We start from the raw sequence: 17,268 nt of genomic DNA, 5'->3' as shown, positions 1-17,268 counted from the left end.
CTTAAAGCAAGTTACATTTCGTATCAAACTGTTTTAAATTACTAAACGCTGTTACAACCAAACACTGTGGAAATGTTTTAAGCTCTAAATTCGCTAAGTATACAGTACACAAGCAGTAAAAAGCTTACCTTTCTGACCGGAATCCATGTGAAAATTTAGAAAAACCAAACTTTATTTTCTTGTGATCTTCATGCCATGGTGGTTGACAACCAGCTTTTTGGAGCATTACCGCCACCGTTTGGATTGGAGTTTGGATCAGGAGTTTAGTCACGCATGTGTTTATTATGAAACCAACTTCTGCTTTAAAAATAATCTTATAATCTATTTATAAATAATATTGTTTTGTTTGCGTCTAAACATTGCGACCATCCACACTAAATATTCTTATTATTTTGTTGCTGTCGTACCATGAATATTTTCTCAAATTATCATTAAACGTGGAGCTAACAGATTACTAGATAAAATAAGAACTTAATCGGTTGCCATCAGCCGAGTCCTTGCCAGAAGTGCCCCGGACTCTACAGACAGACTCGGGCCGGATATGGTTGACTGGAATCGGGCCAGTGCTTTACAGCTGCATCACAACCGCATGTGCGCGAGCGAGCTGCGGGCCGCACTCGGCCCGGATAACACGCGCCGATTCCGAGTCGGAGCAGGAGGCGCTGGAGGGCAGCCGAGCTCCGGCCGATTACTGCCTGCTATCTGGGATAACACTGTGAAAGTTAAGAATGCTTAGTATAAAAGCATCTCCAATCCGTTGTTAAATATATTCATGTAATATTTTCACTTGATAGACTATAAATCTTGTCACTAACGGTAAAGTCTAATAATCTTTCGTAGAAATGATTTTACGCTGTCATATTTCTTACTCTAGTGGCGCATATCCTGCATAGTGTGCATTGTTCAGTATATGGTTGCCATGACAGCTTAAAGCCTCTAAACTGACAATTCTTTCACTTACTTGTCCTTTGTTTGTAATAGGCCTAAACATGTTTTATGCTCTTCCTTATGTTGAACACAAAAGAAGATATTTGTAAGAATGCTCAAAGGCTGTATCCATTGACTTTCAGTAGTATTTGTTTTTCCTGCTATAAAAGTTGTTACACCAAATTGTTGTGATTAACGCAACCGCGGCTTGCGCATGTTGTCTGAAACACCTCACTGCTCTTGATCCGCGATATAAAGATCATATGCGGAAATAAAGTAGCACGCACATGAAATGATTAAGACCGCGATAGATGCAGGAAAACTTTTCCCCCATCGCACGCCCAATGAGAGCTGATGGAGCGCGTGCGCAGCACATAGCGCAGAAGCAACTCGCAGGCGAGTTGCCTACAGGCTGCATCAGCAGCGTGCACCTTATCTCTGTCTGTTCTAGTGACCCATATATCTTTCTATTTTTCTTTTCATCTGCACCAGGGCTCGCGGTAGTTTTATCACATGTTGTTTATTGTTTCCTTAACCTGCAAGTCTTTATTTTACAAATTATATATATATATATAAATATTTATATATATATATATATATATATATATATATATATATATATATATACATATATATATATATATATCACATGAAGAACTGTATGCTTCTCAAGCATTATCAGAAGTGTTATTTATGTCTTTTCAGGTGCATTTAGAGGACAATCGCCTGTTATGTCATGTCATTGATTGTCAGCATGATGTAGGCCTTTGTAATAATATTTATACAATAATGAAATTTATACATGATCAAACTAGTTTGCAACTTAAGCAAACCCAATACTAAAACGGTTTTACATTTGTTTGTGACTATATAAAAATCTGTGGATATTATCAATGCATATATTGGGTAAAATAAAATTGCTACCTTTTACTGTAATAAGGCCCCATCCCCAGAAGTGATTAAGGTTAGTACACAGTCACAGCCATACATGCAAAGCTCTCTCTCTCTCTCTCTCTCTCTCTCTCTCTCTCTCTCTCTCTCTCTCTCTCTCTCTATATATATATATATATATATATATATATATATATATATATATATATATATATATATATATATATATAATGTATACATACATACACACAGTATTTATGTTGCTTCACTTTTTCCACATTTTTATGTTACATCCTTATTCAAAAATGGAATAAATTAATTTATTTCCTCAAAATTCTACACACAATACCCCATGATGACAATGTGAAAAGAGTTTTTTTTTTAATTGTTATAATAGTTTTTAATAGTTATTAAAAAATAAAAAACCTGAAATATCAAAAATGTGGAAAATGTGAAGCACTATGAATATATATTTGAAAAAAAAATACAGTATGTCAAATAATCAGATCACTGTGTGGAGCACTGGCTGTTGTCAGACTCCTTGTGCAAACAAAAATCTTACAGAATAATTACAATTAATAGCGAAATATATTTGAAAACATAGACAAACTATCAAACATTTATTTTGTAATTCATGAGTCTTACTTCTGTGGTTATTTTGGTTTAAGTAACCTAAAAGTAATACAAAAGTAGTGTAATGCGCTTCTGAGATATTAAAATTGTCATGTAACTAATCACAAAAAAGAAATTACAGTAACTTTTACAATTACTATTTCATTTTCATTCATTTCATACTATTACTATTTGCCACAGCCATGTCACCCTGCAACCCAAGACCAGTTACTCACTGAAGCTAAGCAGGGCTGAGCCTGGTCAGTACCTGGATGGGAGACCAGTAGGGAACACTAGATTGCTGTTGGAAGTGGTGTTAGTGAGACCTGTGTGAGTCCTAATGCCCCAGTAAAAGTGAAGGGGACACTACACTGTCAGTGGGCGCCGTCTTTAGGATGAGACGTTAAACCGAGGTCCTGACTCTCTGTGGTCATTAAAAATCCCATGGCACTTCTCGTGAAAGAGCAGGGGTGTAACCCCGGTGTCTTTCCCAAAGTCCCTCTATCGGCCCTTACGATCATGGCCTCCCAATCATCCCCTTCCACCGAATTGGCTCTATCACTGTCTCTCCACTCCACCAATAGCTGGTGTGTGGTGAGCGCACTGGCGCCGTTGTCCTGTGGCTGCCGTCGCATCATCCAAGTGGATGCTGCACACTAGTGGTGGTGTGGAGAGACCCCCCTCATGATTGTAAAGCGCTTTGGGTGTATGGCCATACACAATAAATGTGCTATATAAATTTACATTACATTTTTGAAGTAACTTGCCCAACTGTGTTCATAACATTGCTAATGTTCGTTAGCAAAAAGATTAGATATTAACGGGGATTTGGAGCAAAATTTGGTTCTATGCACAGCTAGAGTTTTAAAGCTAACGATAAACTTTCGATGATAGCTTAATGTGAGTATTTTCCATTTCACAAGGTTGTTTTTGCTGCATCAATGTTATAATGTAATAACAATACATTCAGTTTAATAGACTTATTAATAAAGACACTAAGCCGAAAAGAAAGTAAATGAATGAATGAATGAATAACAATAATTCATATTTTTACATTACTGTGACGGTTGGGTTTAGGGTTGGGGTGGGGGTAGGCTTTAAAAAAATGCAATTTATTGGGTAATTTAATAGATAGCATAAATGATACTCTGTACAACTACTGTTTTAACGTTACTGTGACAGTTGGGTTTAGGGTTGGGGTGGGGGTAGATGTTAACAAAATGCAACAAATGTGAAGTTTAGTAAATAATAGAAATAATTCTTGTTAACTTCTGGCTACAACTGTATCTGATCTAGCAACAACCATAATACTGGTGTAAAACAAACTGTCATATTTTAAAGACATGGTGGGGGGAAATGACTTTGATGCTGTGCCTCTTGTACGATCTGAGACCCACTTCATATCGTATGTCTAACAGGCAGTGAAGATTGCTGATTTTTAAAGAAATCAGATCTTAAATGTGACAATTTTGAAATAGAAAGACTATGAAAAAATTAAGAGTCTGTGTGCATATAGCCCATCTAGCTAACACATCAGATGTTGCATTAGAATTTGTGAATTTGTATAAATTGTTAAATAGGATAATCTGTCAAATATTTTAGATAATTATATAACTTTTTGTTATTGGTCTTTAATTTTTAAAGTTACTTATACAAATAAAAACAACTAATTGGAGATTTATATCGTATTTTCCCTTTTAAGAAATAGTTACTCTTTACTTTTTTTTGAGTACGTTTTTAATTATTTTTGAGTTATTTTTTACTTTTACTTGAGTAGATTTGTAGACCTGTAACTTTACTCTTACTTGAGACAAAAAGTAAAAATAAAAATAAATAAATAAAAATAAAAATAAGTAACAGTACTTTTACTTGAGTAGAACATTTTATTACTCTTTTCACCTCTGCGTAGGGAGAGCAGGAGGTTGCCGGTTGGTTATATTAAGTCTGCATAATTAAGGGCGTGGCCACTTGAGTGACAGCTAGGTCTCGCTACTTGCTGTCTCGTCACCTCAGCTGATTCCAGCTAATTAGCCGCTGAGCTCGACATATATATCGGATTTTTGTTTTGGGTAATGTTTCTTTACACAGTCAGTTGCCTTTTGGACTTATTTCCTACAATTATCAGATGATATAGCATGCAGTGTGCACTTAATTGTGCTCCATTCAACAAACCATTCATGTGGCCCCTGTTCTTAGGTGAGTGAAATTATATACGTATATACCATCTCTATAAATGTATTTGTTTTATTTAAGATTCATTTATCATTTATAATATTCTTTAGAGCTGGAATGCACTCCAGAATCTGACAAATTGATAAGCTGTTGCCTCTAGATCAGTCATCTAAAGTGTTTTCATTCAGTCAGCTGGATTTCATCAATAGTCCTGCATTTACTAACACAGACTATTTTTGAAGTGTTTGGAAGTAACTTGCGTTTTCCTCCTGTAGAAAGTGAGTTTGAAAAAAAGTCCTGAGTTTCCTCCTGGCTCAATGTATTACAGCAGCGTTTTATAAAGTCTTAACACTTTATTGTTATATTGTACAGCCAAGCACATGTGGTCAGAACACAAACAAATCTCAGTTAATGAAGTATTAAGCGTTCTCCCAAAGTAAAGTATGTCTGCCAGGTCCAAGCAAAACAGTGTTGACAGATTGGAAATGTCAAAGTATCGTACCAGAACCTCAAAATTATTGTATTTGGAGGAAAATTATTGTACATGAGTCAAACTGAGAGTATACAGCTATTATCTAGACACATAGCGTTTTGACACAATGTGCAAAAAAAAAAAAATCTAGGTACCTTAGTGGGAAGGTTGCTTTGGTATCCCGCTGTGGGTGCAATGACGCGCGAAGAAAATGGAGCTTCATTTGCTCTCTTCAGAAACCTATGGGTGACGTCACGGATACTACATCCATATATTTTACATATGGTCATAACCCTGGGTATAGTGCAGCGCTAAAATTGCTTTCAGATTACAGGTTTAAACGTATCTTTACCTGCTTTAAAAGCAGTGTGAACAGGTGTTTCCAGATGTGGAGCCCCTTTAGTGGATTGTCAGAAGAAACTAAACATCTGCAGGGCTGTGATTTATGCATATCTATACAAATGTGTGTGTATTAAAGCAGATTGAAGATCATTCATTCATTTTCCTTCAGCTCAGTCTCTTATTTATCAGGGCTCGTCTCTGACTGACAGGGGAATGTGACTGTGGGTCAGGTGATGAACACATTAAGAGAGTAGGTTTGTGTTTGTCTGAGCTCATTTGGTAACACAGAATCACAATATAAATGATCACAATATAAATGATGAGATCAGCTCATTTCCTGTTGTGTTTTATACATGACTTTAAGATGATCTTCTGAGCTCAAGTGTGTCTTCCTCCTCACAGCAGACTTTACAGCTTGATGTGGTGTATTATGAACAATGTCTTTGCTCTGTACACTTCTACAGATGATGTTGAGTCCTTGTTGAGTGTGTGTGTGTGTTTGCTGATGCGAGGCGATCAATAAGGAGAGCTAATAACGATGTGTGTGTTCATCACTGCTGTTGACATGAGCAGAAACAGCAGTCAGCATCTTCACAACACAAAGAGATCTGTGATTGTCCAACTGTGTGATGTAGACTATTGCTGTGTTTGTAGATTGTCTGGCTGTATGGTGACAGAGGAAGGCTGTGGTTTTCTGTCTTCAGCTCTGACTTCAAACCCCTCACACCTGAGAGAGCTGGATCTGAGCTACAATCATCCAGGAGATTCAGGAGTCAAGCTGCTCTCTGAACAACTGGAGGATCCAAACTACACACTGGACAAACTCAAGTATGTGGAGCAGCACTGGCCTTATTTGAAGATTTATTTTGAATACAGATACTTCGATACTTCACTCCTCTTCTAGTCTCCAGATATTTATTTATACTTTAGCTTATTAGCTGAGGGGGAAACTAAACAGCTCATTCTCTCCATCTGTGTGTGTTTACAGTCTGGATCATGGAGGACACACGAGGATTACAGCAGGACCGCACAAATGTAGGACACACACACTCACTCACTCTCTCACTCGCTCACTTACACATGCACATATGCACACAAACACTCACACACACGCGCACACACACACACACTCTCTCTTTCTCTCTCTCTCTCACACACACACATGCACATACACACACACACAGACACGCGCGCACTCTCTCTCTCTCTCTCTCTCTCTCTCTCTCTCTCTCTCACACACACACACATGCACATATATGAGGCACCGTGTAGGATTTAAATCAAACTTCGCTTATCAACACACTCATAAAACACGTGCATATACACCTACAAATTACTCACATATACAGCTATACTGCTGGATGTTCAAAACAACATATATGAAACTTTAGCATATACATATAAACTTCACGCATGCATACACTTACATACACACGCACATACATATAAACTCAATCCTTGCATAAACACCCACATTAACACATGCACAAACATATAAACTCGCTGCATGCAAACACATCAATACACACTAGCATATACATATAAACTCGATTCCCGCATAAACACCGACATTTACACACACATACACAAACTCACTGCAAGCAAACTCAATGTGTGTATAAACACCCAAATAACACTCGCGCAAACGTACACAATAAAATTCACAAACATATTTTTCACGAATCAGGTTATTACAAAGCTTATGAAATAGAAGGAATACAATTAATGGAGGTAATAAATCTGTTAAATTATGAACATATATAAAATAATTATATAAAATAAATTTAACAACTTCATTTTGCACTGAGAATTTATGCATATACACATATGAAATCACTTGCATATATGTATATACACAACTAGCTGTATATATGATTGTGATTTTTATTTTGTATGTTTGTGTGAGTGTTACAGGCCCGGATTGGCTAATCGGGAGGACCGGGAGAATTCCCGGTGGGCCGGTCCGTTTTTTGGGCGCGAGGGCCGGTGTCCCTAGCTGCAGAATCTGTTGCTCTCAGCAGTCACACTTTTTAAATTTATTTATTTACTTGACCACAGCCTTTTTATTCATTATTTTACTGCAATTCTTCTCTTTTCATCTATTTTAATGATTATGAAACTCAGTTTTGTCTCCCCACTAAACACAGTTATTATGGTCCAGCGGTTAGCACGTTGGATTAAGACGCCGCGGACCCGGGTTCGATCCTCGTTAGAGTACCTTATTGTTTTCATTTTTATTGTTAAGACATAATACTGTTAGGGTTGTTGAACATTTGAAGTTCTAAAGCAGCTGTTTTCTCAAAAAAAAACGTGATAGTGTCATTAGAAACTGATTTGGAAATAACCTTATTTTAATATAGTCAGTCGTGAACTGAGGTGGGCCGGTCTGAGGCTTGAAACTCCAGGGCTGAAAAGGAGTCCCACTCCGGCCCTGGAGTGTTATTTGGGTGTTTATGCACACATCGAGTTTACATTAATATGTGAGAGTTTATGGTGGGTGCATATGCACAGATCAAGTTTATATGTATATGCGAGTGTGTACAGGTGTGTTTGCATGCTGCGAGTTTATATGTATATGCGAGTGTGTACAGGTGTGTTTGCATGCTGCAAGTTTATATGTATGTGTGTGTGTAAATGTGGGTGTTTATGCGGGAATCGAGTTTATATGTATATGCGAGTGTGTATTGGTGTGTTTGCATGCAGCGAGTTTATATGTTTGTGCATGTGTTAATGTGGGTGATTATGCAAGGATTGAGTTTATATGTATGTGCATGTGTATGTAGGTGTATGCATGCATGAACTTTATGTGTATATGCTAAAGTTTCATATATGTTGTTTTGAACATCCAACAGTATAGGTGTATATGCGAGTAATTTATAGGTGTATTTTAGGCTTGGGCGGTATCCAAATTTTGATACCGTCAAACCTCCTCCCTATTTTACTCCGGTATCTGGTATTACCATGCATAATAAAAAAAAATACGACGTAAGGCGACCTGAGGTTCGCGGTCAGCTGTTTGTCTTGTTCGTATTAGAGATCTGCATGGGACACACACAGAGAGCGCGAGAGAGAGGCACATCACCACACTCTCTCTCACATACACACACACAGAGCGAGAGAGAGAGACGCACAGCACCACGCGCTCTCTCTCTCTGTGTGTGTGTGCGTGTATGCGTGTGTGTATTTTTGAATAAAGCGCAGGAGCGGTCGGTAACTTTAAAGGGAGTTGTTGCGCGGTCTTACAATATCGCTTCCAAGCAAGCGAGCACGTGCTCATCCACGTGGATGCTGTGTGTGTGTGTGTTTGTGTGTCTCTCTCTCTCACCAAGCAACACACAGACAGCATGCTCTCTTATTTACACACTCACTGCAGGTAACTTGGTGCGTGACTCGAAATCTTACCCCACCTCTCTCTCCTCCACACTGTTCCGTCATGAAAATCACGCATACTCATTTGTAGGCTTTAAATAAATAATATTTCTTATTTAATACTTGTCTCCTACTTAAGTTAATTGTTTTTATGACGGTATAACGGTATTAGAACTGACACCGTTGCTATTTTTAGATCCCGCAGTATACCATATTACCGCCCAAGCCTAGTGTATATGCACGTGTTTTATGAGTGTGTTGATAAGCAAAGTTTCATTTAGATCCCACAGGGCGCCTCATACACATACACACACACACTCACACAAACTCTCACACATACACACTCACATTCTCTCTCACATGCACATGCACACACACACACACACACACACACACACATGCATGCACGCACACACACATGCACGCACACACACACAGCTACACTTACACACGCACACACAAACTCTCACACATACACACGCACACACATACACTCGCACACACATTCTCTCTCACACGCACACACGCACGCACACACTCACATATACACACTCACACTCTCTCACACGCACAAATACACATAAACGCACAGACACAGCTGTGGTTATAAATGTGTGTGTTCTTGTGTTCAGATGTCTGTTTCCTCACACTGGATCCAAACACAGCACACACTCGTCTCATTCTGTCTGAGGAGAACAGAGAGGTGAAGTGTGTGTGGGAGAATCAGCCGTATCCTGATTATCCAGACAGATTTGATTATTGGCCTCAGGTGTTGTGCAGAGAGAGTGTGTGTGGACGCTGTTACTGGGAGATTGACTGGAGTGGAGATGTGTCTATATCAGTGTCATATAAGAGCATCAGGAGGAAGGGAGAAGGTGTTGAGTGTGTGTTTGGATATAATGCTCAGTCCTGGAGTTTGCGCTGTGATTCCTCCAGATTCATATTCAGACACAATGACACACACACTGATCTCCCAGTTGTTCCGCTCAGCAGGAGAATAGGAGTGTTTGTGGATCACAGTGCAGGAACTCTGATCTTCTACAACATCTACAGAGACACAATGAGCCTCATCCACTCAGTCCAGACCACATTCACTGAGCCGCTCTGCCCTGGGTTTACTGTTTATTATGGATCATCAGTGAAACTGAGCTGAAGACTGACGAGAGATTTACCCACATGACTCTGCAGGAGCAGTCAGCAGAAGCAGTGTGTGTGAGACTTTTAACAACTCTTTAATTACAATAGTTCAAAAACTGTATTGGGCTAAAAACAATTACAGCAAATTAAAGAAACGCGTATATACAAAAGAGAAAATAATTAATAAAAACAAAAATAAATAATTATAATAGAACAATAATAATAACTAATAGCTCCAAATTTAAAGCAATGTATCACAACTTCCTACTTCATTAGGTTGACATAAAACACTTTCAGCACCACATACAAAAAAGAAAGAGTCAACATCATCATTCACCAGTTCATCATATTTATACTCCATTACTAGCCTGCTTTTACCAAAGCTCTAAACAAGTCCAAAGGGTCAGTGTTGCTGTCAAACAGCATTTAGCTTTTTTCTTGTCAACTATATTGCCAGTGTTGCCCTGCCTAATAGGAAATTTGTTAAAACATTTTCTTTTCTTATTTAAATATTGTATTTTGGTCCAGAGACAAAAAGACTGTTTGTAAAAATGAACCCAATTTTTTGGCACAAGTATCTCAACATGCCAAACAATCTGAAAAGCCATTAAACATTAAAATCTGAAAAGCCATTAAAACATTGTTTCTGAAAGGCCACTAAATAAACATTCATCTCCTTGCAAAGGATTTAAATGATTCTTATAACGATTTGTCATTGATCATCCTCCTGCCAATCTTCTAATTTTACTTTCACACTAATCCTGGGAAAAGCAGTCTTAATTATTTCTGTTTGCAATGGTTCTACAGGAAACAGTTTTTAAACCGCATATAACAGTTTTTCAATCATCCTTACAGAGTGTACAACATTGATCTTCACAGCAAGTTTTTCTGCAGAAATAAAACTATCCATTATTCTTAAATGGCTGACTCTGCATATTGCCGCTTTAATCAATCTTGTGGAAAAACCCTTAGACTTCGAAATCTCACTAAATAAAGAGGGATTATAAACTAATGGTTCCTCAAGTACCCATTCTTGTGCTACTTCAGTCAGTTCTCTTTTAACTATAAATATTTGCCCTGCATTTAATACTGATGTATAAAAAGAAGAAAGTCCACTAAAATCAATATCTTTCAAATTCATTCTGTTCAGATTCATCCGTCCCACTCTATTTAATAGCGCACAAGCAACAGCAGTCCAGTTTTAACACTGTTGATAAAGAAGTTGTTGTGCAGTCTGCAATCTGAAAGCAGCTACTTTGGACTTAATGTCCATGAGGCCTTTACCACCCTCATTTAATTGCAGATACAATATTGTCTCTCTTAGCCAATGGTGTCCATTCCAGAGAAAATCTATAAACACTTTTTGAATTTCTCTAATAAAACCTTCTGGTGGATTCAACACAATTTATGCCACAGTACAGACGCCACAAGGTTATTTACAACGAGCCCTCTTCCCCTATAAGAAAGTTGTGGTAAAATCAAATTCCATTTTGATAATCTATTACACACGTTTTCTTTAACATTTTCCCAATTATTTCTTTGATACGATTCAGAACCCAAAACAATACCTAAATACTTAAAACCATGTTTTTTCCATTTTCAGGGATGACAGGTAACCTCATTGTACTTTTTTCATAACCTCAGTTAACTTTGCAGATTAAGCCCTCTCAAATAAAGAGATGCTGTTTTCAACAACATCAACATCTTTTAGATATTTTACTTAAGCAGCGCAGTGGTGTAGCGGACGGGCCCGCAGGGCACGCACCGCGGGGGGGCCCCGCGTGATTAGGGGGCCCCGCGTCGTGGCGATTTTCAATAATTGAAAATCCACCGGCAACCGCAATAATCAAACTCTTGGGAACAACTGTGGTCGGAACCAAAGTTCACAAGTCTGTGTTCTCTGAACACCTCTCGAGGGGTGGACTACTTCATTCTGATTGCTTGCCGCCAATGTTGCCAACTTAGCGACTTTGTCACTAGATTTAGCGACTTTTCAGACCCCCCTAGCGACAAATCTAGCGCCTTTTTTGTGTGTTATTGGAGATTTTTTTAGACTGTCATTTGTCCATACTGTAGCGTCCCTACTCTTCTCAACGAGCTGCGTGTGATGCCGCCGGCCCCTCCCCCGCCTCACAGCACTGACAGGCGGCCCAGTCAGTCCTCTACAGCAGCCTCTCCCACCTGCAGCCCGAGAGCTGATCACCCCTCTGCGTACCGACGACAAATGATTTAGCACAGGCAGTGTGAAGGTATTTCCCTTGTACAGTCAAACCGATCAACTTCTACGTTATTTTAACAATTTAATTGGACCGTTTATTCTTTTCTTGTTCACAATCACAGATATTTTAGTAACAGTTTCTGAACTTGTCTGAGTTCATTACATATGAGAGATTACTGCACATTCACTACATATCTATAATGACATACTGTATTCAAACAGCAATAAATTTAGTTAAATAAACATGCGTATATAAAGTGTAGTGCAATTATAAATACCCCTTTATTAACCATAGGCTGTTAAACAAACAGAAACGGTAAAAACGTGATGACGTCAGTGATATGCAAATTGACGTATGACGTATCCCCCCCCCCCCCCTCTTCATCAGGGGGCCCCGTCAGCGATCCCTGCAGGGGGGCCTCCGCATTTTGCGCTACGCCACTGAAGCAGCGATGTCATCTACATAAGCTATTACTGAATTGCATATGTTGTCAAGTTACAAATCAAACAAATTTTCTCTTAATAAACTAATGGCTCTTCTGCCAAAGCATAAAGCCGGCCTGATAAAGGGCATCCTTGTTTTATGCCTTTAAGTATTCTTCCTGGTTTACTTAAGCTGCCACCTATTTTTAAAACACAAGAAGCATTCGTGTATAAAAGTTTGATCCAAGAAATTAATACATTTCCAAAACCAAAAGCTCTCATAGTTTCAAATAAAAAACCATGGTCCACTCTATCCAATGCTTTCTCTTGATCTAAAAACAAAAAACCAACATTGACATCATTCAGTTTGGAATAATCTAAAGTGTCTCTTACCATGATAATGTTGCCATAAATGGTTCTTTCTGGGATACAATAGGATTGATCTGGGTGTATTAAATCACAGAGTACAGTCTTTAACCTATCAGCCAACACTTGCCGTTAACTTATAATCAGTAGTTAAAACAGACACAGGCCTCCAGTTTTTAAGATCACTCAAATCCCCCCTTTTTTTGGCAGAAGTGTTAAGACTGCTCTTTGACAACTTGTAGGAAGACTTTTTTCTATAAAAATTCTTGAATCACTTCATAAAAATTATCTCCAATAATATTTCACATAGACTTGTAAAAATCAATAGACAGTGCATCAATTCCTGTTGCTCTACCAGTCTTCATCTGTTTTACTGCATCCATTACTTCTTGATATGGAATAGCACTGTTGCTGTGTTTCAGTAAGAGTAAGAATTTCTTACATTATTTGTGACATGCACTCAAGATTAGTTTCTTCTTTCTTGAAGTCTGAATAAAAATCCACTGCAATCTTTTTCATTTTTCTGAATTAAAAGATCAGTCCATTAGGGGGTCTTCAAACAATACATTTCATTTAGTTTTTTTGACACTTTTTCTAAATAAAAAAAAAAAGAAGAAGAAGTAGGAGCATCCATCTTGCAATAATGATTCTAAATCTTGATTTATTTATTTATTTTTTTACTGAAAGAGACAGCTGAAGATGAATCAGAAAGCTGAATGTAAGCAGATGTAATATGAAAGATCTCATGCTCTATTTCAGAAATGTTTTGTTTTATTTTTCTTGTTGAAAACCATGTATATTGTTGGCAAAATCTTTTTATCTGAATCTGTCCTAACTCCCACCACTTTAACACAATTTTATAATCTTCTTTCCTAAAACTCCACTTCTCCCAAAATAACTTTTCCTTCAACAAAGCAGTGTTAAATTTACAATAAGGGCTTTTAAAGTTAGATTGTGTAATACTGACTGTAATTAAATTATGGTCTGATAAACAACAGGGACAAATTGCACCCACTCACTGTTTTTATTGCTACACTTTACACAAAACCGATCAGGTCTTGCAACACTCATCATTCCCTGATTTACTTAAAGAGCATATTGTAGGTTAGACACCCCAGTGAGACAATGTGTGTAAGAGTAAAGTAAGAATTAGATTTTCTTTAAAATAAACGTTAAAGTTTATTATTAAGCCGTTTGGAGTCGTTTTAAGTCACGGAAATTTACTTCCGCGTTTGAATTGCCAGACCGGAAGTGACGTAGGACCAGGGAGTTCGCGCATATAAATACTATGAAGACAACTGATCGTGGTGCGCATTTGGATGCCGAGATAAGATATTCTGAGAGACTCACACAAACGACAGACCACAGCCATACAATTATAAGCCTGTGGACAGACCAGCAGACAGAACAGCAGTCAGAGAAGTGTAATTTAACTCTTTTGTGAGGGAGAACAGAGCAGGTTTATGGTGAGGCCAGTGTTGGCTTACAGAGAGATATGTAAGATAACAAAATCTTATCTGGCAACAACAAAGCTAGTATTGATCATCTATAAGTATTAATACTTACCAGTAACAGAAACTAATGAGCATTTAACACAGTTATGCCACATTGACACTATTTTTAATAGTAGATAAGTGAATACAAAACACAAATAACACAGAACGTCTGGAATAATGCAGAAACATGTAAACAAGGTACTAGAAAATCTTTTTTTATTTTTCAAATGGTTTTCAGAGCTTCTGTATTAAAATAAAAACAACATCAAATATTAAAACAATTAAAATACGTTTTTAAATATGTCTTTTTGTCATTCTTTCATTGGGTATAAGATTATCTGTATCAGATCCCATTTAGACAACAATCCATAAAAAGACAAGTACAGTTGTTATAGTATAAAATATTTACAAAGATTTGATCAACAGATCTGATCTGCATTTATGATTAAATAAACTTCAACCCTAATTCAAGTTCAAATTCTAAATGCAACTCAAGTTCAAGTTTTATTTATATAGCACAAAATCATAAGCAGTGTTAATACCCAGCATTTTTACTCTTTATATATGCATAAGTATCTGTGTGAGTGTGTGTATACTGAAAGGAAAATATATCATCTGACCCATTTAAAAGTAAACCTAACATTATTTTTCAGTAAGTTGGCCAACGTTTATGTGGGTACCACACCATCATGTCTTTAATGTGTGTTAAATTGTGAATGCTGTGTAAAAAGATGCCGACAGCCTCATCCTTGTAAACCCGCTGGAAGGATCTAGAAAGGAGAGCAAATGTAGTGGCCACTTCTGCATTCTCGTCGAGCCTGTGAAGACCTCCAGTAGTCCACCGTCAGACATGCAGTGAGGGCTGATGCATATATTCTGGGGAAATAATGCAAAAGATGAAATCATGTTTATTAATAATGTATATTTTAAAATTCACCATATGATTTTTAATATAACATAATACAGAAAACCCAACCACATTTGCAGACCCCTGGATAGTGAACTGCAAACCATCTCACATATACAGTAGACTGTACCCATTATAAGTTGAGCATGTAAGAACAAACTTCAATTTTTTGAATGTTATTTGTTTTTCTTCTACAAGATGAATATTCCTCATATGTGAATAAAAAGTGCCTTTCCTCATTGACAGGACAGAATATTTTTACTCTCCCTCAAGTGGTTTCAAACCTTATTGACTTTCTTCTGTTGATCACAAACCAAGATATTTTGAAGAAAGCTAAAAATCTGTAACCATTGACGTCTATGGTGGGAAAAACAGATATGGAAGTCAATGGTTACACGTTTCCAATATTTAAAAAAAAAAAGGAAGTCAAAGATAGTGTGACTTTACCTGCCTGCATTATATAGAAATATTGTAGTAATTCTTTGCCCTTCTAGTTTTTGTTATCAAATAATACCATGCACAAATAATTCACGATAGGGGTCATAATATTTTACCCAATGAACGAGGTGAATGTCTGAGGTAAAATTGGTTTTATATTCACACATTCTGACTTTCTCCCTAATAATATAATTTCAGAAGAGTATTATTTGCTAATACCTAATATCATGTTAGCAGCCAATGACTATCAAAGTACAACATTGTTCACTGTCAGTTTAATAGTGCTAATGTTGTTAATAAGTCATATTTACGTGTGATTTCAGTCATTATAATAAAAGTGCTATGGTAAACAATACTGAGAGTGTGTCACACAAGCTGTCACTAATCGAATGTGCGAATATAAAATCCACTTTACCTTAGTTGAGGTTACTCTGTGAGCCAAAGTGAAGCACAGTTGACCGAGAGGCCAGTGGAGAGAAAGCCTTTAGCTCCGGGTCATAATCTGTCTCCCAAAGTCTAATAAACACACCCCAAAGCAAACAAAGTCACAACGCTGTAACTATACAAGACATTTATTATATTAGCAAACTGATGCTACTAGCCGTCTTATCATATGTGTACATTTTTACAAGCTTTAAAAAGTATATTTAATATGCTTAACAATACAAGCTAGCAGCCGTGCTATCGGCTACTCCAAAGTAAACACATCACGTTGCTTCAAATTACTCAAATAATAATGCGTATGGACTTGAAAGTTGACAAACATAAACGAAAAACGAGTTGTCTTACCGTGTACAGCTTACCGAGCTGCATCTCCGACTGAACCAGGAGTGTTTCTCGCCATTCGCGTCAGCTATCACTCTTATCGGATTCATCCCATTTCACGAACCAAAATAGCAAGAGGAAACTTGTGGACTTGATCTGTTGACAGGCTGGAGTTTGTGCAGTTTCCATAAATGCAATAATATACCAAGATGATGATAAATTACGCCAAAACTAACAACCAGTTCTGCTATTAGCTCCTCTGCCCCACTGTAAACAGTGCGCGTCTGTCAGATAAGTCCCTGCACTGACGTCACCGGGGTGGTTAGAAAAAAAAGCGGAAGTGGGAAAACAGACACATTTTCTTTCAAATTTGTGCCCTTGCACTTCGTAAAACATTTTAATATGGTATGTTATGGTATTATAGAGTATTTTCACAAACGATTCTACCTTTTTTTTAAACAAATTTTTAACCTACAATATGCTCTTTAACCTTATGGTTTTGTTCTGCATTACTTATATCATGTAGTTAAAGTGTTGTTGTGATTATATCCTAAGTTCTTTATCTTCATTAGTATCCCTAAACATTTGTTGGTTGCATTGATTGATTGTTCTATAAGTTGCATTTTATAATAAATATTTTGCATTTAGGTTATTTTGTTGGCTTATCTCTCTTTTGTGCTGCGACTCAAACAAGCGGGTCATAACACTTCGTAAAATGTGTCCGGTTGTATCC

General features: G+C 37.4%; 2 protein-coding genes and 1 long non-coding RNA gene across 4 annotated transcripts in view; 2 read left to right on the top strand and 1 right to left on the bottom strand.

Annotated features, from left to right (window-relative positions):
- The window catches only part of si:dkey-151g22.1, a 46,326-nt gene extending 36,238 nt beyond the window's left edge, over positions 1 to 10,088 (top strand). For both annotated transcript variants that reach the window (XM_073946397.1, XM_068219692.2), the window contains exons 11-13: positions 6,071 to 6,244; positions 6,405 to 6,451; positions 9,418 to 10,088. In XM_073946397.1, coding sequence (XP_073802498.1) covers positions 6,071 to 6,244; positions 6,405 to 6,451; positions 9,418 to 9,938 — 742 coding nt within the window. In that variant the 3' untranslated portion in view covers positions 9,939 to 10,088. The remainder of the gene's footprint in view (positions 1 to 6,070; positions 6,245 to 6,404; positions 6,452 to 9,417) is intronic.
- The window catches only part of LOC137491225 (uncharacterized), a 482,468-nt gene that overhangs the window by 83,349 nt on the left and 381,851 nt on the right, over positions 1 to 17,268 (top strand). The window lies entirely within an intron of this gene.
- Positions 14,898 to 16,841, bottom strand: LOC103910533 (uncharacterized). The gene is made up of 3 exons (XR_660933.4): positions 16,560 to 16,841; positions 16,186 to 16,286; positions 14,898 to 15,301 (listed from the first exon to the last, which is right to left on the bottom strand). It is a non-coding gene; the product is annotated as an uncharacterized lncRNA (long non-coding RNA).

This window comes from Danio rerio, chromosome 4 (genome assembly GCF_049306965.1).
Source record: "Danio rerio strain Tuebingen ecotype United States chromosome 4, GRCz12tu, whole genome shotgun sequence".
Taxonomy (NCBI): domain Eukaryota; kingdom Metazoa; phylum Chordata; class Actinopteri; order Cypriniformes; family Danionidae; genus Danio; species Danio rerio.
The sequence above is the reverse complement of the archived record's forward strand: the minus strand, read 5'-3'. Positions and strand labels throughout refer to the sequence as shown.